General features: G+C 40.8%; 1 protein-coding gene across 2 annotated transcripts in view; it reads left to right on the plus strand.

Moving 5' to 3' along the window:
* IQGAP2 (IQ motif containing GTPase activating protein 2) overlaps positions 1–21,317 on the plus strand; it is a 283,046-nt gene that overhangs the window by 160,374 nt on the left and 101,355 nt on the right. For both annotated transcript variants that reach the window (XM_047729600.1, XM_047729599.1), the window contains exons 6-12: positions 3,272–3,339; positions 3,732–3,845; positions 4,492–4,670; positions 6,737–6,824; positions 11,310–11,473; positions 15,043–15,203; positions 20,572–20,696. In XM_047729600.1, coding sequence (XP_047585556.1) covers positions 3,272–3,339; positions 3,732–3,845; positions 4,492–4,670; positions 6,737–6,824; positions 11,310–11,473; positions 15,043–15,203; positions 20,572–20,696 — 899 coding nt within the window. The remainder of the gene's footprint in view (positions 1–3,271; positions 3,340–3,731; positions 3,846–4,491; positions 4,671–6,736; positions 6,825–11,309; positions 11,474–15,042; positions 15,204–20,571; positions 20,697–21,317) is intronic.

A 21,317-nucleotide genomic window follows, 5' to 3' on the forward strand; every position in this document is an offset into this window, starting at 1 on the left:
TCTCTCAAATAAATAAATGAAATTTTTAAAAACAAACACCCACAGCATTAAACACTTAACTATAGATAGAAAATTGGTTGTTAGAAGACATTTTATGAATGCCTCCTACTTAAATTTTATTGTCACATTTTCAAAGTTTCTTCCATTAAATGATGTGTATATTTTCTTTGTAGAATTTGAAGAGAGAATGATTTTTTTTGTCATTTCTTAATGGGTGGCTTTTATTTTCCTAGTATTCTTTTGCACCTTTGCCATACCTATCCATTTAATTCTGTTTAATTTTGGAGTCTGTTAGTACAAAGGAACAGTTGAAGAAGTTGCTGTTTCATTTGTTCCACATGACATGGGCTCCCTCTTAATAGGAATATTTTTTCCATGTCATAATGAGAAGTGGTTCATAAAATATTATAGTTTTGAAAATGTCAGCCTACTAGTTTTAATCCTAATGACTTGTTTGGCATGAACCTTTGGTAATAAAATCTTCAGAGGCCATGTAAATAGTTTTATATCCCTGGTTATCTCTAAAGACTTAGAATTTAAACTAAGGAATGTATCCTGTCTTTCTTGCTTTATATTATGAATACATAATGCCTATTTTATATTGAAGAATGTTCAGAGTCTAATATGTTTTCCACCTGTGGGTAAGATATGAAAATCATATTGGAATTGAGTACTAAAATTACAATTACCTTATGTTTAAAATGTCATTTATTCTTTGTTCTTTGGTTGTGGTTTTGAGGGAAAAGGGGAGAAACCAACGAAAAGTAAACTTGCCCCCTCCAAAAAATATTTAAAATTCAAAAATTCATTAATAGGCATTTCGTGGAAGAAAGGGACATGGAACAATCTGTGTTTGAGAAAGTGTTTATCCTTACAACTAACAAAAGGGAATTTAGACTTAAATAATGTTTTTGGCTATCAGATTTGCAAGATTTTCCCTGATAGTATTCTGTGGTGCAGAGGGACGAAGAAAATGGCATTGTCATGTATTGGTGGTAGAATAAGGTCACACCCTTCAGCCTGTTCTTAGGTTCCGCTAAGCATTCAGTGTCTCCTGACTGCAGTTAACGTCGGGTCCTAGTTGCTCAGAAGGATCGAGAAGCCTGGAAACCCAGTCAGATGGCAGGATGGCATCAAGTGCTTACTCTTCAGTGGGAGACTTCATGACGCTCCCCGTAGTTGCCCAAACAGCCATCTGGAAGCCATTTCCTTTGGTATCCCAGGTGACATCTTAGGTGCTAAGAAGTGACATCCCTACTGGGGGTACGGGAGCCTCACTGCTCTAGGGCCTCAGGCCCCAGGAGTGGCTGTCTATTGTAACACCTTCCCAGTGGGCTTCCCAGTTTCCTGCAAGGAGTGTGGGTGTTAGAAGAGGCACCAAACTTGGGAACACCTAAGCCTGTGATGCCTGTTAGGTATTTATAGTTCCTTCAAACCATTTATCGATGGGGGGTTATTTTTCTCCTCAGCAACATTGCTCACCAATTATCAGTGTACCTTTATCAGGTTTCTAGAGGAACAGAGCTAGAAAGTTAAAAGTCAGATTGTTTCACAGAGGGAAGGGGATTTTGTTAATCCTTGACTCACAAAAAATGAGTGTGATCTCTTTTTTAGAACACTATTTGACTCTGTATACTGGAAGCTTTAATTGTGTGTGTGTCTTTTCAACCCTGCAGTGTTGTTTTTAGGGATTCATTGTAACAAATAAGATGTATGCCAAAGATGTTTCTGTATGTAGGTAGGTTCACTGAAGCATTATTTGCGATGAGGAATAATTAGTGACCACCTAGACGCAATGGGTTAGGAAAAATACACTATGTTCATATTATGAATACTGTGTGAGTTTATGGAATAAGTTTTTCCAGAAATAAAAGACATCGAGGGGCGCCTGGGTGGCTCAGTGGGTTAGAGCCTCTGCCTTTGGCTCAGGTCATGATCTTGGGGTCCTGGGATCAAGCCCCGCATTGGGCTCTCTGCTCAGCAGGGAGCCTGCTTCCCCCTCTCTCTCTGCCTGCCTCTCTGCCTACTTGTGATCCCTGTCAAATAAATAAATAAAATCTTTTTAAAAAAATTTTTAAAAAGACATTGAAAGGGTTTATATCAAAATACTTAGTGTTTAACTCTGATGTTCTTTTTATTTTACCCATGAATGACTAATTTTTAACTTTGACCATGTGTTACTTTTCTAAATGATTGTGTTTTACAGAAATGATCAATGAAGGTCACTTTAAATGCAGGCTCCTTAAATTGAATAATCATACATTTTAAGAGTTTAATACCATTTAAAAAGCCTCAACCTTGAACTCCTGTAATGAAATTTTATGCATTTTATAATCTCAGGTGTGTGTTGATATTGAAATATATCAAGCCAATGAAATCATTCTCCGTTCATTTTCTCATAGAAGTTATTTATAATTTCTAACTTCTAATTAAAATCTCATAAATTATAAACCTATCAAAACTGATAAATACAGTTTTTGGTTTTTTTTAGTTGGTCTATAGAATTACTCTTTGGGACTGAGGAGGTTAGAATTGTTATGGAAAGAAACTGTGGTTTGGTGATTAAATGGGAAAAGCCATATAAGCATATATTTGCACATTTGGTAAAATTTAGATGCCAGCCCTCTGCTCTTTTTGTCAAGTTTTGGATAGGTTAGTGTGCACCATCATTAATTCCTAAGGGGCTTTAAATACACACACACACACACACACACACACACACACACACACACAATCTATTTTCCATCTTCTACTTAGTAGTATGCCCACATCATGGTTTATCACCCCCTCTGCTGATAGTCTTGCCACTCTTTATTTCAGAAAACATAAAACAAATAGGTTCTCAAGGGGTGCGTGGTACTTAAAGGAGTATTGAAAAGGAAAATACAATTTGAGCTGTACTTTCAATAAAATAAGAATCATAGAAGGAGTACCCAAGGAAATGTTCATTGGATTTATTGCTGGCTATTTTGTATTAATTGTATTTCTTATTCTCCCTACAAATGGATGGTAGAGAGTTAGTTGACCCTATAGAGATGCCATGTACTGAAAAAGATTGGTCTTTGGGACTTAGCCTATGATTGTAGTCCCTGTCCACCAGGGACTGTTACCTCAGAACTCAGTTTCTCCACCTAAAAAATGAATGGATTAGATGGGATAATCACTTAGGTCTTTCTCAACTAAAAAAGCCCTTAGGACTTAAGTAATTTTTAATGCTAAGATTTATGGTGATAAAACTTCTGAACTGATAATTTTATGTTCTGTCTTTCAGTTTATACCTGTTCAAACTAGGGATAGCACCCCAGATCCAGGATTTGTTGGGCAAAGTAGACTTCACAGGTATGACTCTTCATGATTCTTACACTGTCATTTACTAAGAAAATGTATCCATACTTTTCCTTTTGACAGCATCAATTCCCCATTTTTCCTCTATATCTATCAGAAGAGAAAACTTTACTGTCTTGTTTGTATTTGACCATTTTCAACACGTGTGAAATGAGAAATAGGCTGACGTTCCTAAGGTTCTTGTTCAGAAATGCCCCAACTTCTTGATGAAGACAGTTTTCTCCTTTTTTTTTTTTTAATAAATAATGGCATGGAATTTTTAATATTCTTTAAATAAGTTTCAAATTTCTGGGGGAGAAACCGTGGGATGAAGACATTTCTTATTATATTCATTCCTGCTTCCATCTCTGTGTCTTTCTTTGATATTGTTTGTTGTTCTTTTTCAGAGGAGGAAATTAGTAATATGAGAAAGGAACTTGAGAAATACGGAATTCAGATGCCATCTTTCAGCAAAATAGGCGGGATTCTGGCTAATGAACTGTCAGTGGATGAAGCTGCTTGTGAGTCTATTTAAAATCAGAACTTACTACTGACATAAGTCTTACCTGTACTTCATTATTGATTTTGGTTACAAGAAAGAGAATATTTAGAAGATGCTTTCAGCCCCCTTTTGAAGTTTTTATTGTAGGTATTGGAGACGGTTAAGTTGAGCATATGAGAATATAACCATGTAATTGATTTAGGCTTTAAACATCTTCTTGTGTGATGTGAGTAAGAGTTTTCAGAAATACCTTTATTCCAAATGTTTCTTTGCTTTCCGCATCATCAGATTTAAGTGGTAGAGAACATTGCTGTGTTGTCCTTTAGTGTTGCCGGTTAAATGCCCAGTATCATTTGGAAACAAACTGGTACTTTAACAGTGTCCGTACTCCCCCCTTCATCCCTCGAGGGTTGACAGTGCTTAGTTCATTTTAGCCATTTGTAAATTCATAGGGATTACATGGTGGATGCTGAGAAAGGACCAAGGCAGGATGGGCAGGTGGAGACATTGTCAGAGAGGTGCTCTGTGAAGTGTCTAGGTGTCATTTTTGATCATTTTAACTCGAAGCCAGAGAAGGAAGTAAAACTGCTGACGTTCATGCAGTGTCCGTGCAACTGTCCTTGTTGTCTCTGGCTCATGAAAATCATTTTTTCCCCTCTTTCCAGTGCACGCTGCAGTTATAGCCATTAATGAAGCTATTGAAAAAGGAATAGCCGAACAAACCATTAAAACGCTAAGAAACCCAAATGCAGTTTTAACTTTAGTAGATGACAGCCTTGCACAGGAATACCAGAAGGAACTCTGGGAAGCCAAGAAAAGGAAAGAGGAAAATGCAAGACTGAAGGTATTTAATAAGATTCTCAATAATATGGCTCTGAGTGGTAGGTTTGAAAAAGCCTTGATGTTACCAGTGATCATTTTAAATCACCTGGCAGTGGTCTCTATAGCCGTAGGCAGTTGGCTTGGGTGCAGTGTAAGGGTAAAAACAGACCATGCACTACGTAAAGAAAAGAGGTTTCCTTTCGTGCTGATTCTTACAGGTTACAAGGGTTGAAGGTCATGTCATAAACTTATGACTTTCCCAGGAAGTGTGGAAGTAGCGGCTCACCATCTTCCCTTGTTTAGCCTCACCTGCAGACCTTGTATTAGCCAAGTTACCTGTAGATTTGTTAGTAGAGGTTCATGACTCGGTATGATGAAGTGGGAGCTGATGTTTTTGAATTTGCTGTCCTATTTGGCCTTCCCTCCTCTGCAAGAAGCCTGACCCTGCCTTCCCAGCTAGCGTGACTAAAGACTTTCTTGGTGTGCCCAGTTTCCAGTTCCTGGCCATCTTTCTGCTCCTTAACGTCTTGCCCTGTCAGCCTCAGCTCCGTCACCAGAACTTTCCACTCGATCTCGCTGCCTTGTTTGAGCTGGTGGCTTCTGCCCACATGTGGCAGGCTTGCCCACCCCGCCCGCCGGCCTCCTGTGGTGCTTTGGTGCCGCAGCTTTCCTCTGCCTCTCTCAGTGTCTCTTCTCAGAGTCTCCTGCCTCTACCTGCGGGGATTCTTTTAAGGTCTGGCCTCGAGTCACTTCTGTCTCTGTTCTTCCCAGACAAGCTCATCCATATACTGAGGAAAGCGGCTGTTAGTTTGCTCTCAGGCCCCTCGAGTGGCCCTCCAGGTGACTTCATCTCTGTGCCATGGGCCTTGCCCCTCACCATCTAGGAAGAGTGCTTACCTCTACCCTGCCCTTCTCACACATGTGCCCTTCCCTGACTTGCCTCTGGAATGACTCCCACGATGTTTCAGAACTCTGTCCATACCACCCCCTCCAACCCTCTGTATCCTATCCCTCACTGCATTCTGTTGCCTCATCTTGCCAGACTTACCTCTGTCCCACACCTTCTAGTCTTGCCACTCTGGACCCAGCCTCACATGTGACCCCATGCACATGTGATCTCACCTCCTCCCATTCTGCAAGCCAAACCCTCACAGACTTAGAGGTTGCAAAATTAATCTTTAACTCCAGATCGGATGTCAGTCCCCAGAAAGCTCCTTGGATTCCCTACTGTCTACCTATGGAGTTAAGTACAGGTCCTTCACTTGGCCTTAAAATGCCTCTGAGGGACACCTGGGTGGCTCAGTGGATTAAAGCCTCTGCCTTCAGCTCAGGTCATGATCCCAGAGTCCTGGGATCGAGCCCCACATCGGGCTTTCTGCTCAGCAGCGAGCCTGCTTCCTCCTCTCTCTGCCTGCCTCTCTGCCTACTTGTGATCTCTCTCTCTGTCAAATAAATAAATAAAATCTTAAAAAAAAATTGCTTCTGAAATGCCTGCCCAACACCCCCATCTTTCTGACTAACCATGGACACAAACTCTATGCTGTAGCCCAATGTGCCAAGCCATCTCACCTTTGCACCCAGTCCTGTCGTCTATACCCTGCTCCCCACTCTGCCTTCGTAACTATCTGCTCCTTTCCTCCAATTGTTTCCTCCTCAATTGTTTTCTCTTATTCAAGTGTTATTTCCAACTGACTATGTACTTCTCCTCTAAAATGTGTTCTGTTCTGTGTATATTTGTTATTTATGGTGTCAATTTTATTAGACTGGATCAAATGAAATTGCCAATATTCCACTGACTTGGATCTACAATAAATGGCGATATGGTCAAGGGGTCCAACATGATGTTTGCCACATTAGGCAGTTAGGCCCTCGCAGAGAATCAGTGGGGTTGTTGTTCGTCTTTGTAATCTTTGCCAGGCATACCTAACCCTAGTGCCCTGCACAGAGCAAGCATTTTTCGATGCCTATATTGAATTCAAATGAATATAAGTAAACGGTTGTTCTCACTCTTTGCGTTTTGCTTTTGAATACCGAGCTTTGGAAATATTTAATTTAACCTCAGGAATCAGTGAAGACTTTGTTTTGTAGAATAACTGTATTTCAGAAGAAGAAAGAGATGCCTACGAAGAACTGCTGACTCAAGCAGAAATCCAAGGCAACATCAATAAAGTCAACAGTAAGTAATGGCTTGGACAAGGGAAGTAGATACGCCAGAAGACACAAATTCTCCTTGTCAGAATCTCACCAAAACTCTCCACTGGTATCCTTGTAAAACTGCCTTATGTGATGAAAATTCCACTCAATGTCAGTGTTGTGCTTAATTATGCCACGTTGTCCGGCAGTTCCCCATGGAAATTTTGGGTGATCTCGTCCCCTCTCTGCATGCAAAACATCTCAAAGTATCATGAAGCTGGTTTAGCTATCCCTTCCTGTTTTATCATAGGTGCAGTGTATGTCCTCTTCTGAACCTATCCCTCACTGGGCTAATATGGAAGGCTCTTCAGTAAAAGATTATGACTTAAGGCCTGTTGTTTCTTGCCCACGATTATGTGACAGTGTTTGGAATTGGAAATGTATTGTTGACACCTCTGCTCTTTACCACTTCCCAGTCCTTAGTCTACAGTTTGTAAGAATTGTTTCCTTACGGCTTGTATAGTTTTTTGGCAAGTGAACGAGCCTGGATATGCCAGTGAAATGGCATGGTGGCAGATTTGATTCCCATGTCCCTGAACCTCTATGGAGCCTCATGGTTCAGTTCCTCTTTGTACCCATTTCAGTTGTGTGACTATAAAGAACAGAAAACTCAGGTAATTAAAATGAGCATATGAAAGTTCAGAGAGATTATTAGTCTATTCTCCCCTCTCTTATAAAATGTGGTTTTACTTGAAGCAGTAAGGAATTCTACTTGACATTTATTTTCCCTAGGGCAACCTAAAGAGCTCTTACATGCACAAAAAATGAATATGTGAAACATCATTTAACCCATTTAATGAAACATGTGAACCATCAGCCAAATTTAAACTTGGGAATATCCACTATAATACTCCTAAACTATGTCTTTGATTCAGGCTCCTAGATGATTTTTGAATGTTCTTAACACCTTCAAAGAAACTATAGGTTTTACCCTGAAGTTTGCTCCCAAGTTGCTGGGAAAGACCTACCCAGAGGGTCCAAACAGTAATCAAGGAGGCCCAGAGAAAATTGATGTAAACATCTAGAAGTTAACCACTGAGTAGGTTTGAGAATTTCCCTCACACACAAAACTGCTGAGAGCGCCCCGGTAACTTTTTTTAAGCAAACACCTTAACATTGTCGAATCCATGTTCCTCTTCTTTTATTCTTTTTTTTTTTAATTTTTTTTTTTAATTTATTTGACAGAGAAAGATCACAAGCAGGCAGAGAGGCAGGCAGAGAGAGAGAGAGGAGGAAGCAGGCTCTCCACTGAGCAGAAAGCCCGATGCGGGACTCGATTCCAGGACCCCGAGATCATGACCCGAGCCGAAGGCAGTGGCCTAACCCACTGAACCACCCAGGCGCCCCCTCTTCTTTTATTCTTATTTAATTTTGAATGTATTAGTGATGATACATGAAAGACAATTTTAAGTTTCTGCTATGTTTGAAAGCTGAGAATTTCCTTAGGTTTGACAGAAATGAATCGCAGGAAGAAATTAATATTGCCAGCAAGACAGCTGAGGTCCATACGCTCAGTGAAGAAATGATTCCAGAACCTTTTGCCATCCTTTATTTTTGAAAAGTTTATGACCACTAAGACAGGTTCCTTCTTCATTTTAAATAAAATGCCTTGTGTACATGTTTTAATACTTGCTGACATAATTTCCCGACCACTGATTTAATGCCACGTTGCTTATGCATTTTTAAATAAAAGGCATGAGATGATTTGCACTAATGAATAACCAGCTTAAATTATGCAAGACATTGCCATGTTTGATGGCTTTAAGTGTGTAGAACATGATGATTCTGAAGTTTTTTTTTATCTCTCTCCATCTGAAAATTTATAGTTAAGTAGAATTAAGAAGAGTCTTGAAAAAACAATAAAGTGTATTTTAACCAGTGATATGACAATAACATAACTCTATGCTTTAAAATATACGAGTATAGCTACATGACAAGTTTTTCTCAACCCTGTAGGTTATTATACTAAAACGTTAAGGTGTCTACGTTCATAATAGCCAGAGAAGTGACATAAAGGACAGTTTTGACTGTAATGTCACCAGATCTGTTGGCCGAAGTTTCAGCTTTGTTTGACCTGCAGTCATTTAACTTGGGGTTTGGCCAATGCATCCCATTCATTACAAGACATACTCTGTTAAGACCAGGGCTGGACATTTGGTTAAATCCAGAGTATAAAAGAGCGGGAGAGCTCACTTTATTATCATTATTTTTTTTTTTTTTTAAGGAGAAATGGTTCATAAAGAGTGTCTCAAGGGTATGATTTCCTGGTGCTCTTTTACCTCCCAGTGGTGCAAACTCACAGAATGGGGTTTTCAGAGGAGAAGCAGGATCCCATCCAAATTAATGACAGACACAGCTGAGAGGCCATGGGTGACTTTCTGAGAACAGCAGAGGCCATAAATGTCCACTGACATACCTTTCTGGAATTTTTTGGTTGGACATATCAATTCTTAGAACAGAAAAGTAGGTTTGTGTTCTTAGAGTCCTTTAGAATACGTTTAAGTTTTTGATGGGTATAACTAAGAAGATTGCATTAGCTGTAAGTATTTCCTGCTGTTGAATGATATGTCTCGGGAGAAAGGTTATGGAGGGTAGCTCCTTGGGAATGAGTTACAGAAGGTAAATTGTCATCTGTTAAAAGGCTTAGAGTAATCTTAGCTGCAATCTAGTCATGTGTCAAGGAGACAGACTAACCCTTGAAAAGCTCTAGAAATCTATGGGTCTGTGTTATTTCTACTATCCTGAAACTTTTTTATTTTTTTAAGATATTATCTATTTAGAGAGAGTGCATGAGTTCTGGGATAGGAGCAAAGGGAAAGGAAGAGGGAATCCCAAATAGACTCCCCACCCAGACGCAGAGCATGACACAGGGCTTGATCCCACCACCCTGATATGACGTGAACCAAAATCAAGAATTGGATGCTTAACTGACTGAGCCACTCATGTGCCCCGGAAACCTTCTTTATGGGGCAAAATGCTGCTGTTTCTGTCCAGTTTGCTGTTGCCTGGTGGCAGAGTCGATCGCTCATTCTCCCAATTGATTAGCAATTCTCATCCTGTTTTCTGAAAACGGTGAGGAATTTACTGTTTCAGGTACCCTCAATTTGGTTATTAAAATTCAACTCTTGGGCAACCCTCTGGGGTCCCCTCCCTCGTTAAGAGCTTTATATTGTATCATTCAATAAACCTTACTCTTGGTCAATAAACCTTGCTTTGCTGCCCTCTCCCCCAAATTAATTAATTAATTCAGGTATTCATAATCTGAACATTGCAACTGGTAGAGATCTCACAGAGCTTATGATCTAAACCAACACATTTCTGTGATCAGGTTTTTTTGTTTTGTTTTGTTTTTTTAAGGTGAAGAGATACTGGCACAGACTTATTTAATCATAGGAAGTTTGGTTATAATCGTTTTTTAAAAAATACATCCGAAATGATTTTTTTCTTAAAAATCACACTTCAGAGAACACAAGAGGTGAGGAAAAGTTTCTGAGAAAAATACCGTCCGGGGCACCTGGATGGCTAGATCAGTTAGGCGTCTGCCTTTGGCTCAGGTCATGATCTCAGGGTCCTGGGATGGAGCCCCACATTAGGCTCTCTGCTCGGCGGGGAGCCTGCTGCTCCCTCTCTCTCTGCACCCTTCACTCATGCTCACTCTCTTTCTCTCAAATAAATAAAATCTTAAAAAGAAAATGAACAAGATAGGATCGGGAGGGAGATAAACCATAAGAGACTCTTAATCTCACAAAACAAAAAGGGGGGTATGGATAGGGTGGTGGGGTTATGGACATTGGGGAGGGTATGTGCTATGGTGAGTGCTGTGAAATCTGTAAGCCTGATGATTCACAGACCTGTACCCCTGGGGCTAATAATACATTATATGTTAATTTAAAACGATGAGAAATCCCCTCAGTATCACGTGGCACTGTCTCCCAGTGCTAACTGTGGGTTTCAGTGGTGCTGCTTCAGAGGGAGGACACAGCAATAGGGCAAGGCTGGCGTTGGGTGTTCACATAGCTTCAGTCTCCTTGCAAAGGCAGTACTGATACACAAGGAGCATTCAAGAACAATGCCTATGGGATCTATATGGTCCAGCTCTAAATACTGTGGGGTTCCCCAAGATGTGAAATCCTCAGGGACTAGGACAGTGGATGACATGAGCTGATGACAGAGCTGATCCCGAAGGGCAGGGTTTTGCAGGGAAGTCACGAGAGACAGGAGGGATCTCATAACTCCAGCTCTGTCAATGCTGAGACCCCTTCAGGGACTTTCTCCAAAGACTGGATGGCCCTCCAGTTACTGTGTTACCACCTTCAAGCTTTCACCTGTCCTCCAGCAGCAGCTTTTCAGAGTTCATGGAAGGGGACTGCTTCGATTCTAGTCCTTGGAAAGATGGGATGCTTGGGGCAAATAGGAGGGCAAAAAGTGGATATTCTGACGGAATGTGACACTCCCAACCTCCACTCAGGGCTGGCTGCCGTGGACCACATCAATGCCATCATTCAGGAAGGCGACCCCGGGAACACGCTGCTTGCACTGAAGAGACCAGAGGCCCAGCTGCCTGCTGTTTATCCCTTTGCTGCTGTGATGTATCAGAATGAGCTTTTCAACCTCCAGAAACAGAATGCCATGGTAAGTCTGGGGAGACTCCAGTCACAAAGATGTTAATTCTGGGTCGAAGCTATGAGGAAGAATGTTTAGGGAAGGTGAATGGGGCACAGAGTCTTTAACTTGTACCAGTCCCTGTTCCCCTGGTCTCTCTATGCTGGGTCCAGGACTGCCTTCCTCGTTGACTCCCGCTTTTCATCTCCATGAAGAGTCTGCATGGTGAGGAAATGCAGGCAGCATTCGACACACATACACACTGAAAACAAGTTGTTCATATGCTCTGATTTTTGAAGCACTTTGGACAATTCGTTAACTGTGCTGAAATTTTAAAAAAATATATCATGGTTTTGAAATAGAATAATTAGCTCTGAGTCTGCATTTCTAGAAATGAAGAACATTCGCACCATGGCTTTAATTTTTGTAAACTGAGTGCTGGTTAATATGAGAATGGTATTAAACAGTAATATATAAGGTTACAGTAATTAAAACCATGTGTACTGGTACAGGATTAACCCAAACAATGGAGCAGAATAAAAAGTGCTGGAAACAGATCCAAGAATTGAATGTATGAGAATGCTAGTATTTCAAAAAGGCGGAGAGAAGAATGAAATCCTTACAAGTATTTAACCATTTGAAAAAGAAAACGTGACCTTGCTACACATATCAGAATAAATTCCCAATGTAAAAAGCTAAATGTAAAAAAGTGACTTAAAAAAATTGAAGTTCTGGGACGCCTGGGTGGCTCAGTGGGTTAAGCCGCTGCCTTCGGCTCAGGTCATGATCCCAGGGTCCTGGGATCAAGTCCCACATCGGGCTCCTTGCTCGGCAGGGAACCTGCTTCTCTCGCTGCCTCTGCCTGCCTCTCTGCCTGCTTGTGTGTACTCGCTTGCGCGCTCTCTCTCTCTCTCTCGCAAATAAATAAAATCTTAAAAAAAAAAAAATTGAAGTTCTAGGGAAATGTAGAAGAACGTTGGATCTTAAAAATCAGAAATGGGGGGCCTGGATGGCTCAGTCGTTAAGTGTCTGCCTTCGGCTTTGATCATGATCCCAGGGTCCTGGGATCAAGCCCCGCATTGGGCTTCCTGCTCGGCAGGAATCCTGTTTCTCCCTCTCCCACTCCCCCTGCTTTTGTTCCCTCTATAGTTCTCTCTCTCTCTCTCTCTCTGTCCAATAAATAAATAAAATATTTTTAAAATAAAAAAATAAATTTAAATTAAAAAAATAAATAAAAATCAGAAATGTTCCATGAAAAAAAGGGAGGAAGGGAGGCCAAAAGCATGAATAGCCAAGTCACGAAGATCGGCGTATACAATGATAGACACACACAAACAGATATTCAAACTCAGACAGAGGGAAATGTAAATTAATATACTGTTGTTTTGGGAAGTCAGATGGGTAACATTGAGAGATCTAACATAGCATAGGCATAAATTCGAGGCAGCAGGCGTCTCCTCCATGGAAGTATGAATGGAACACCCTTTCTGGAGGATGGTCTCAGTCATGTGTAGGCGGTCTCTTACCCATTATCCCGACAATTATATTGCTAGGAAAAGAGTCTAAAGAATATGAATCAAGAAGTTGTAGTCACAGGGATTGTTTCCCAGCATGTTCTGTAATTCGGAGAAGCAAGAAACAAACCACAAGTTTAACAACAGATTGCGCACACTAATATCCAGTGGAAAGAATGAGATTAAAACGTCATTATCCAGAGGAGTTTTTTGTAATATGAAATTTCTGTTTAAAGGAACCTCTGTAAATGTTTGTATGAATTAAAAATAAATAAACAGATATACACTAAAGGGCTTGGGTGGGGGGATTTGTTTTCTTATTCTTGCTTACCAAGACTTCTTATTTTCTAAAGAGAAAGATACTATTTTATAAGAAAAAAAAAACAGGGCATGTTCTGAAATTGCACTTAAGCTCTTATTTTCTCAATAGAAAGGTACTATTTTGTAAGAAAAGAAAAATAGGTCATGTACCGAAATTGCACTTAAGTTCTTTCATTAATAGTTTTTCTTCTGCACCACCAGCTTTGAACCCCAAGGCTGCTCATACACTAGCCCAGTCATTCATCCCTAACTGGTCAATGGTCAGTCTGTGATTCTCCAGCCCTGCTGCTGCTTTGTTTTTCCTTGCCTTTGCTGCTGTATACCATGTTATTTTTGTGGACAATTACTAGAAGGAGTAGAAGCGGTGGATCTCAAATGATTCTACTGTTCTCTTTTACTTATAATTTTATACCTCCCTTAATGTCTTTAACTTGTAGTTAATATAAGAAACTTGGATCAAATTTGTTTACATGCTCCCTGTAATAATCCTTTCTTCCCATTTGTTTTGGAAGGTAAAAGTATGCCTTGTTACTCTAAAATCCATTGCTGTGGGTTACCTATGGAGATCCAGAAAGCTATAATGCATTTTAATATAAATATTACATTGTATATATTAAATATAGAAAATATCCTAAACGTAAACACAGTTATCAGCATTTTTTTCTATTCATTTTCTGCTGTTCCTTCAATATATGGAAGAAATATATGTTCCTTCAATATAATGGAAGAAATAACCTTTTTGAAGTTGGGCCGAGTGAGTATAAAATGGTTAAATGGAAGAGAACATTGAAGGGGGAGTGTGTTCAGAAATTTCATATGTGGTTTTTAAAATTTTATTTGACTATACAATGTTACCTTACTGTCAGGTATACAAGATAGCCACTTGGCAAGGTTATGCTATATGCTATGCTCACCACCAGTGTAACTACCACAAGATGTGTTTTTTTAAGCCAAATCCAAAATTATAAAACATACATGCTTTACTGACTTCACATTTCTTCAAATATCCAGACTTCATAGTATGTTTTAAGACTTCCATCCAATTATTGGTACGTCTGAGTGGCTCAGTCAGTTGGGCATCTGACTTGTGATTTCTATTCAGGTCATGATCTCATGGACTGTGAGATCAAGCCACATCAGGCGCCATGGTGGTCATGGAATCTGCTTAGAGATAGTCTCCCTCTGTCCATGCCCTACTCGCTCATTTAAAAAAAAGAAAGAAAAGAAAATTTCTACAAAATTATTAAAAAGTGATTGAGAATAAATTTTGGAGGGGACTAGAATTTATATTCTTAGCATAAATGATTTTGGTTTACTTTTCTGGGTTATAACTTAGAGGTAAAATTCTCCCCTTTTCCTTATCCTTAATTTAAACTGAAAATCACTACTGAAAAATCTTAACCTCACACTCTCAGACAGTGACAGCATTGTCTAATCCTTCACTTAATTATTTGGTAAGTCTGAGCCTGTATGCAGCTAATATAACCAATGGTGGAAATCAGCTAAGGGAATGCAGATGTTTGAGGAATCAGAACCATTGCTTGTCATTAATTCTCTCCTAAAATGACCAGCTAAGAAAAAACCCAGACCCCACTCACCTCTTCTTTAAAGCCAATAAAAAACAGGTGGCCATTGAACCTTCTCTCTCCTGGGTTCTCAAAATCTTTAACATTTCTTTATTCTTTGAAATACGTGTTCTAAAACTCCATCACATACATGAGGTGTGTGATTGGGGAAACTTGGATTGCATGTATTTTCCAACAGAACTACTTGGCCCACGAGGAGCTCCTGATTGCAGTGGAAATGCTGTCTGCTGTTGCTTTACTAAACCAGGCCTTGGGAAACAGTGATCTTGTGTCTGCACAGAATCAACTCAGAAGCCCAACAATAGGCCTCAACAATCTGGATGAGTCATATGTAGAACGGTAAGGGAACATCTTCTAAGCCTCCTTTTAAATACAGAAATGTGTGTTTGGCCGATCTCACAAATTGAAGATTTGCTCCTTGCTGAAGAGATCCATGTATCTGTACTCAATTCCTCAAGAGCTAGTCTACGTTGTAATATGAGTCCCTTTTTTTTTTTTTTAACAATATTTCTTTTAGGGGGAGAAAGAATCTAAAAATGACCATGCTGTGACTATTACACACTGATTTTTGTCATTACCAAAGATGATGCGATAGGCTAAAAATAGAAGAGCTATTGAAAACATACCTTCCCTTGGGCTTTTTTTTTTTTTTTTTGAGACCACCAAGTGTAGAAGAGTTGGAAGAAACTTTAATAATGATGCAGTCCAATTATTTTATTTTACTGATGAGGAAACTAAATTTGGGTTTATGGACCCGCAGCTGGGCAATTGAATCCCAAAGCCCATTGTTTTGATTGTTAAATCCAAGGAATCCTGAGACCACAGTGGGTCATGGCAGTGGGTGACAGTCTACCAGTGCTACTAGGTAGTACAGTTGATGGTATGAAACACTACAGCAGCTCTAGAGAGAAAATTAAGGGGCCAGAATAAGGAGTCCCTTAGAGATTCAGTAAGACAAAAGCCCCAGTAAAAGGAGTGATTTTGCAGCCTGGATACGTGTTAACCGCTAGGGGGCGATGTCTGCACAGATCCTGACAAAGCTCTTTTCAGATAACTGAGTCCAGCCAAACTGCTTAAATAGATGTCGGATCATTCTCTTGGACCATACACAGTTGTACAAGAAAATTTAAGACTTTAGATTTTTTTTTTAAAGATTTTATTTATTTATTTGACAGAGATCACAAGTAGGCAGAGAAGCAGGCAGAGAGAGAGGGGGAAGCAGGCTCCCCGCTGAGCAGAGAGCCTGATGTGGGGCTCGATCCCAGGACCCCGGGATCACGACCTGAGCCGAAGGCAGAGGCCTTAACCCCCTGAGCCACCCAGGCGCCCTAGATTTTTTTTTTTTAATGCTTGACCACTTGTCTGTATAGAGAATGGCCCCAAAGTAGTGGGACAGAGAGTTTTCTGGTTTGGTTTTCTTGGAGAAACCACTCTTCTTGTTCAACTTAAATGTGGCCACCTGATAAATCTAACTCCTGAGTCTTGTTCCCAAGGTATTTATTTCTTCCTTTACTATTTCTAATGGCACTGTTGTCTTCCCCAGGCTTAGAAGCCTCAAGTTCCACTCGTTTTCCTCTGCCAGGCAGAGGAAACAGCCTGATCATTACTCCCCATCAGCAGCCAGTCTGTGTGTGTAACATCTCTGCACAATGTTGCTGTTTCCCAGCTACCAACTAACTAGACTTGTCACCTTTGCTTCTGTGATAACTTCCAAATTGGTCCTCCTGTGTCTTTAATGTCCTCCTTCATTCTCACCCAACTGGGCTTGGCTGTTGCCCCTCAGTGCTTGAGTGGAAGACACAGCTGGTGAGCTCATCACTTCCTTATGAAGTTCACAGCCCAGTGGGGCTCTCACGGGACGTCTTGGTGAGGTAATTGTCACGACTGTCCCCCAGATTGCAGATCCTGGCCACTGCCCTCTAAATAACTTCCTCCTTCCAGATCACTAATGTTGATTACCAAAATTCCTTCCTATCCATCCCCCAGTTTGCAAATAACCCATCAAGGAAATGATCTCACACCCCATTTGAGGATCACTTTTTTCCAAGTAGAAAACCACAGATACAACCTCAGAGTTCAAGTATTCTATTTGGAAAACTTGAAGAAAAATGTTCATTTTAATCACATTTTTGAAGTCTGACCTAAGCACCTTCTGGGTCAGCTGAAAGACCAGTACCAACATGAGATTTCAGGGTCCCCTTTGGTTCTTGGACTGACCCCTGATAGACTGACATTGTCTGCTTTTTAACTCCGTTCCTGGAAGCCCAAGTTCTCAGGTTTTCAAGTTGAAGAAATGGGTTCCATCACGGCCTCTCCCAACGGTTGTCCAAGTTCTTCATTGCACCATGGGTGGGGGCAGGGCCACCTTGATGAAGTCCTACAAAGCATCTACCTGTTTGCCACAGCTTCTACCCTTGACCTGTGGTTCCCCAGGAAGACTCTTCTAATTCTCACAAAAGTGATAGAGAGCTGGTATTGGCTCTAGGCATATGCTGTCCTAGATTAATTGTTCCATAATGTAGCTATGGTTCCAACGCTCTCCATTTGACTGTTCCTTGTTCTCACATGCAGTAAGAACAGACTCCTTTCTCTGAGCATGTTGTTCTGACCTTCGCTCCAGCTCTCCTTGAAACTCATGCTTCCATCAGGCCGGATGCGAACATACTGTGTACTTCCTGGCTTGTCTGCTGCTGTGCGTGCTCCTCTCACCCCTGAGAATGGGGTGCCTATCGCCTCTCCTGGTGCATGACTGGAGCTCCTACCACAGAGGATGCTGTGGTAGCATCACATTATTTCCATGTTTCTCCCCACCCCCAGCTAATGTCATCTCTCTGGAGAGAACTAGCATGATGTGGTTCAAGGAACACAGATCGCATCGGGGCCAAAAATATCTGAGTCTGACTTTGGACAGCCTTTCCTCTTCATCTCTAAAGTGCAAAAACACCGACTCTGCATCTGCGGAACAGCACTGAGGGTTAAGTGCTTGGTTTGGTCCCTGTGTCAGGGCAAGTGTTCCACCACTAGGGTTTTCCTTCCACTTCTCCTTCCTTGGAGCTCTGTGATTTCTCCTCTTAAAGACTATCTCTTACGGCCTTTCGTGTGCTCTGCTTTTATGACCTGCTTGAATTTTTGTCTTCTTACCCACTGGACAGAAAGCTCCTTGAAGTAGAGGCTTCACCTTGTTCATCCGAGACCCCGCCGTGTCTGCCACATTTGGCTTTGCCCCATTTGTTTGATGTTAGTATAGATCTGCTCAACTAAATTGAAATCGTAATCTCCTCAAAGCTTGAGAAGTCTGTTAGAAATGTGGTGTTACTGGTCTGCCCGTAGCCACCAGTGAAGAGGGCTCTGGGAGACATGGAGGGAAGGCCTTGGACCTCTCTGTAAGGGTGAACCACAGAGTGTTTCCTATAGCTGATGCCTGGGGACTAATACATGGGAAAGACTTTGCAGCTCTGTTGTTTTAGCTAAAATCTCTTCCCTTTGGCTACTGTTTGTTCATGTCTAAAGAAATGATGGGCAATGGTGGGGTTTTCCCCGTATTCATCCTTAAGCTTTCTCCTTTTATTCCCATTGGATCATCATTTAGATGTTAAGCACGTGAAATGTCCATAAGGATTTTGCACTTGCTTACAGAATGGTCTCTGTCCAAAAGGGATGCTAGGGAGTGCAAGTTGACATTTTGTTATTGTTACTCAATATTATTGTTTATGTATTACTAGTGCAACAGAGTGTTTCTTAGGCTTATAAATTTTGGTAAGGTGAAAATCTCAAATGTGACTGTTAGCCACTTTCAGGCCTGAATTTGATGATGCGTTATTCAGCCACAGATAAAAGATCATCACTACCACTTTCTATTTTGAATGTTTTTTCTCTCTCAAGCTACCCCCTGTGGACGGCACCCGAGTGCTACCATAACGCATGCAGCAGAATTTGGAGAAAATCGGTCACAACCAGGAAACCAGTTTTAAACTTCCTGTGGTGTTACTTTTTCTAACCTCTGTGGTTAACAATCCAAAGGTGCTATTCAGAAGTCCAAGTGCAGGGGTGCCTGGGTAGCTCAGTGGGTTGAAGCCTCTGCCTTCAGCGCAGGTCATGGTCCCAGGGTCCTGGGATCAAGGCCCGCATCGGGCTCTCTGCTCAGTGGGGAGCCTACTTCCCTTCCTCTCTCTCTGCCTGCCTCTCTGCCTGCTTGTGATCTCTGTCTGCCAAATAAATAATAAATAAAATCTTTAAAAAAAAAAAAAAGAAGTCCAAGTGCATAGTGAAGAAGTATGTGGAGGATTGGCCTTTATTTCCCTGATGTAATGCAAAAGCAAACTAAACTATTGAGTTTCTCTACTTGGGTCTAGAATAGCTTATGTTCATTTATGTTTGTAGCATTGGTTCTGTGATTTTTTTTTTTTTTAAAGATTTTATTTATTTATTTGACAGAGAGAGATCACAAGCAGGCAGAGAGACAGGAGGAAGCAGGCTCCCTGCTGAGCAGAGAGCCCGATGCGGGACTCGATCCCAGGACTCCGAGATCATGACCTGAGCCGAAGGCAGCGGCTTAACCCACTGAGCCACCCAGGCGCCCGGTTCTGTGATTTTTTTTAAATGGGCAAAATGACTCTTAAGAAATGGGTTTCTTAGTACCATATCAATATGGGTAATTTTCTTCCCTAAAACTTCTCCAAACAAGACCAGTAATTGAAGTGGTTGACCAAACCCTCTTTGCCAGAGGGTTGTGCATAGTGAGGAGGGTGAAGGGTGAGAAATGAGGGCCAAGAATGCCATAGCAGTGAGAGGACACAGAGAGAGGTTTTTGGGTAGCTGCTGTGAAGCCTTAGGAGAAACGGAGAGGTGAAGGACGGACTTGACAGTATTCTCATTCACCTCCCATACTACGTCTTCAAGAAAACATACACTGGGGGCGCCTGGGTGGCTCAGTGGGTTAAGCCGCTGCCTTCGGCTCAGGTCATGATCTTAGGGTCCTGGGATCGAGTCCCACATCAGGCTCTCTGCTCAGCAAGAAGCCTGCTTCCCTCTCTCTCTCTCTCTCTCTGCCTTCCTCTCCGTCTACTTGTGATCTCTCTCTGTCAAATAAATAAATAAAATCTTAAAAAAAAAAAAAAGAAAACATACACTGAAGATGTATGTTACTCAGCAAGGTTTCTGGATTTGTATTTTATTTGATTCCTCACTAGACCTCAAGGTAACCCAGCTGGGTTAAGCTTATAGGGGTAGAGGACTCTGAAGTTCAGATTTTGGAAGGAACAAGAAAAATAATAAAAGGAACCCTTTATACAAAGGTTGAGAACCAGGGTGGTTCTAAATTTTACCATGAAAAGTTATCTGAAGCCTGAGCAGAGCCAAAACATGCAAAGGGATGGAAAATGAGAAACTGGGTTGGGGGTTGGGTGTGATTTCACAGAGTTGAGAACTAAGGTTTTTTTTTTTTTTTCTTTTTGCTTGAGTTAGATATGAGGTTGGATTTTGAGGCCCTTTCATTAAACAATATTTGTTCATAAAGTATCTTTATGAAAAAACACCATTAATGCAAGGGAGCTCTCCATGTGTTCACAAAGTTGCACAAGACAATTTTGTGTGCCTTTCTGCTCTTAATCGCGTAACATCTACTTTTTGTTATGTGCCAAATTCAAGATGCATGACATGAACAAAGAATGGATGCTGCTGATGAACATGATTGTTTTCTCTTCCACAGTTACACAAATGCACTACTCACCTTTAAACTGGAAGCCTTATCCCAAGGACAAGAGAACTTAAGCTGGAATGAAATTCAGAATTGTATTGATATGGTTAATATGGAAATTCAAGAAGAAAATGATCGTAAGTATAGAACACTTCCCTTCTCTTAGTATAATGAGAGAATAAGGTGTCTGGACAACTTAGTTCCCTAAATAAGGGCTGCAAATTTTTGCTCATGGAACTTACGAGAGCCCACCCCCCTGATAGGCAAGTATATATTTATATATAAATTTTATGCCTGTAATACCACACCAATGTATTACATACATTACAAAACGTAGATAAAAAGACATAAAAGGATAGAATAAAAATGCGTAAATAGAAGTCCTCATGTTTTCTTATTTATTCATACTTCAGAGATGGATACTGTAGAAAATTCAGACTTTTAAGCACTCAAGTTTGGCCTTTCATTTGGGCTTTCTAACCTTTGCTTTAGGATCACAAATCATGAGGATTCACCATGTATCTAGAAATTAGGAACTGCCTACACGAAAGTGGACAATCCCAGGAGGGTATGTCCTGAAACATGCTTTCTTGAATGTCAACTTGCCTCCTTCTCATTTGCCTCTTGTTTACAAAAACAGAATGAAGAATGGGGGAGGGGGGCTATATAACTCAGCAATCAGTGTATAGTGACTACTTTTCTGTAGCACCAACTACCAAATTCAAGTGTCAAGCAGTCTTTCCCATCATAAGAACAAA

Source organism: Lutra lutra, chromosome 5 (assembly GCF_902655055.1).
Source record: "Lutra lutra chromosome 5, mLutLut1.2, whole genome shotgun sequence".
In the NCBI taxonomy this organism is placed as follows: Eukaryota; Metazoa; Chordata; class Mammalia; order Carnivora; family Mustelidae; genus Lutra; species Lutra lutra.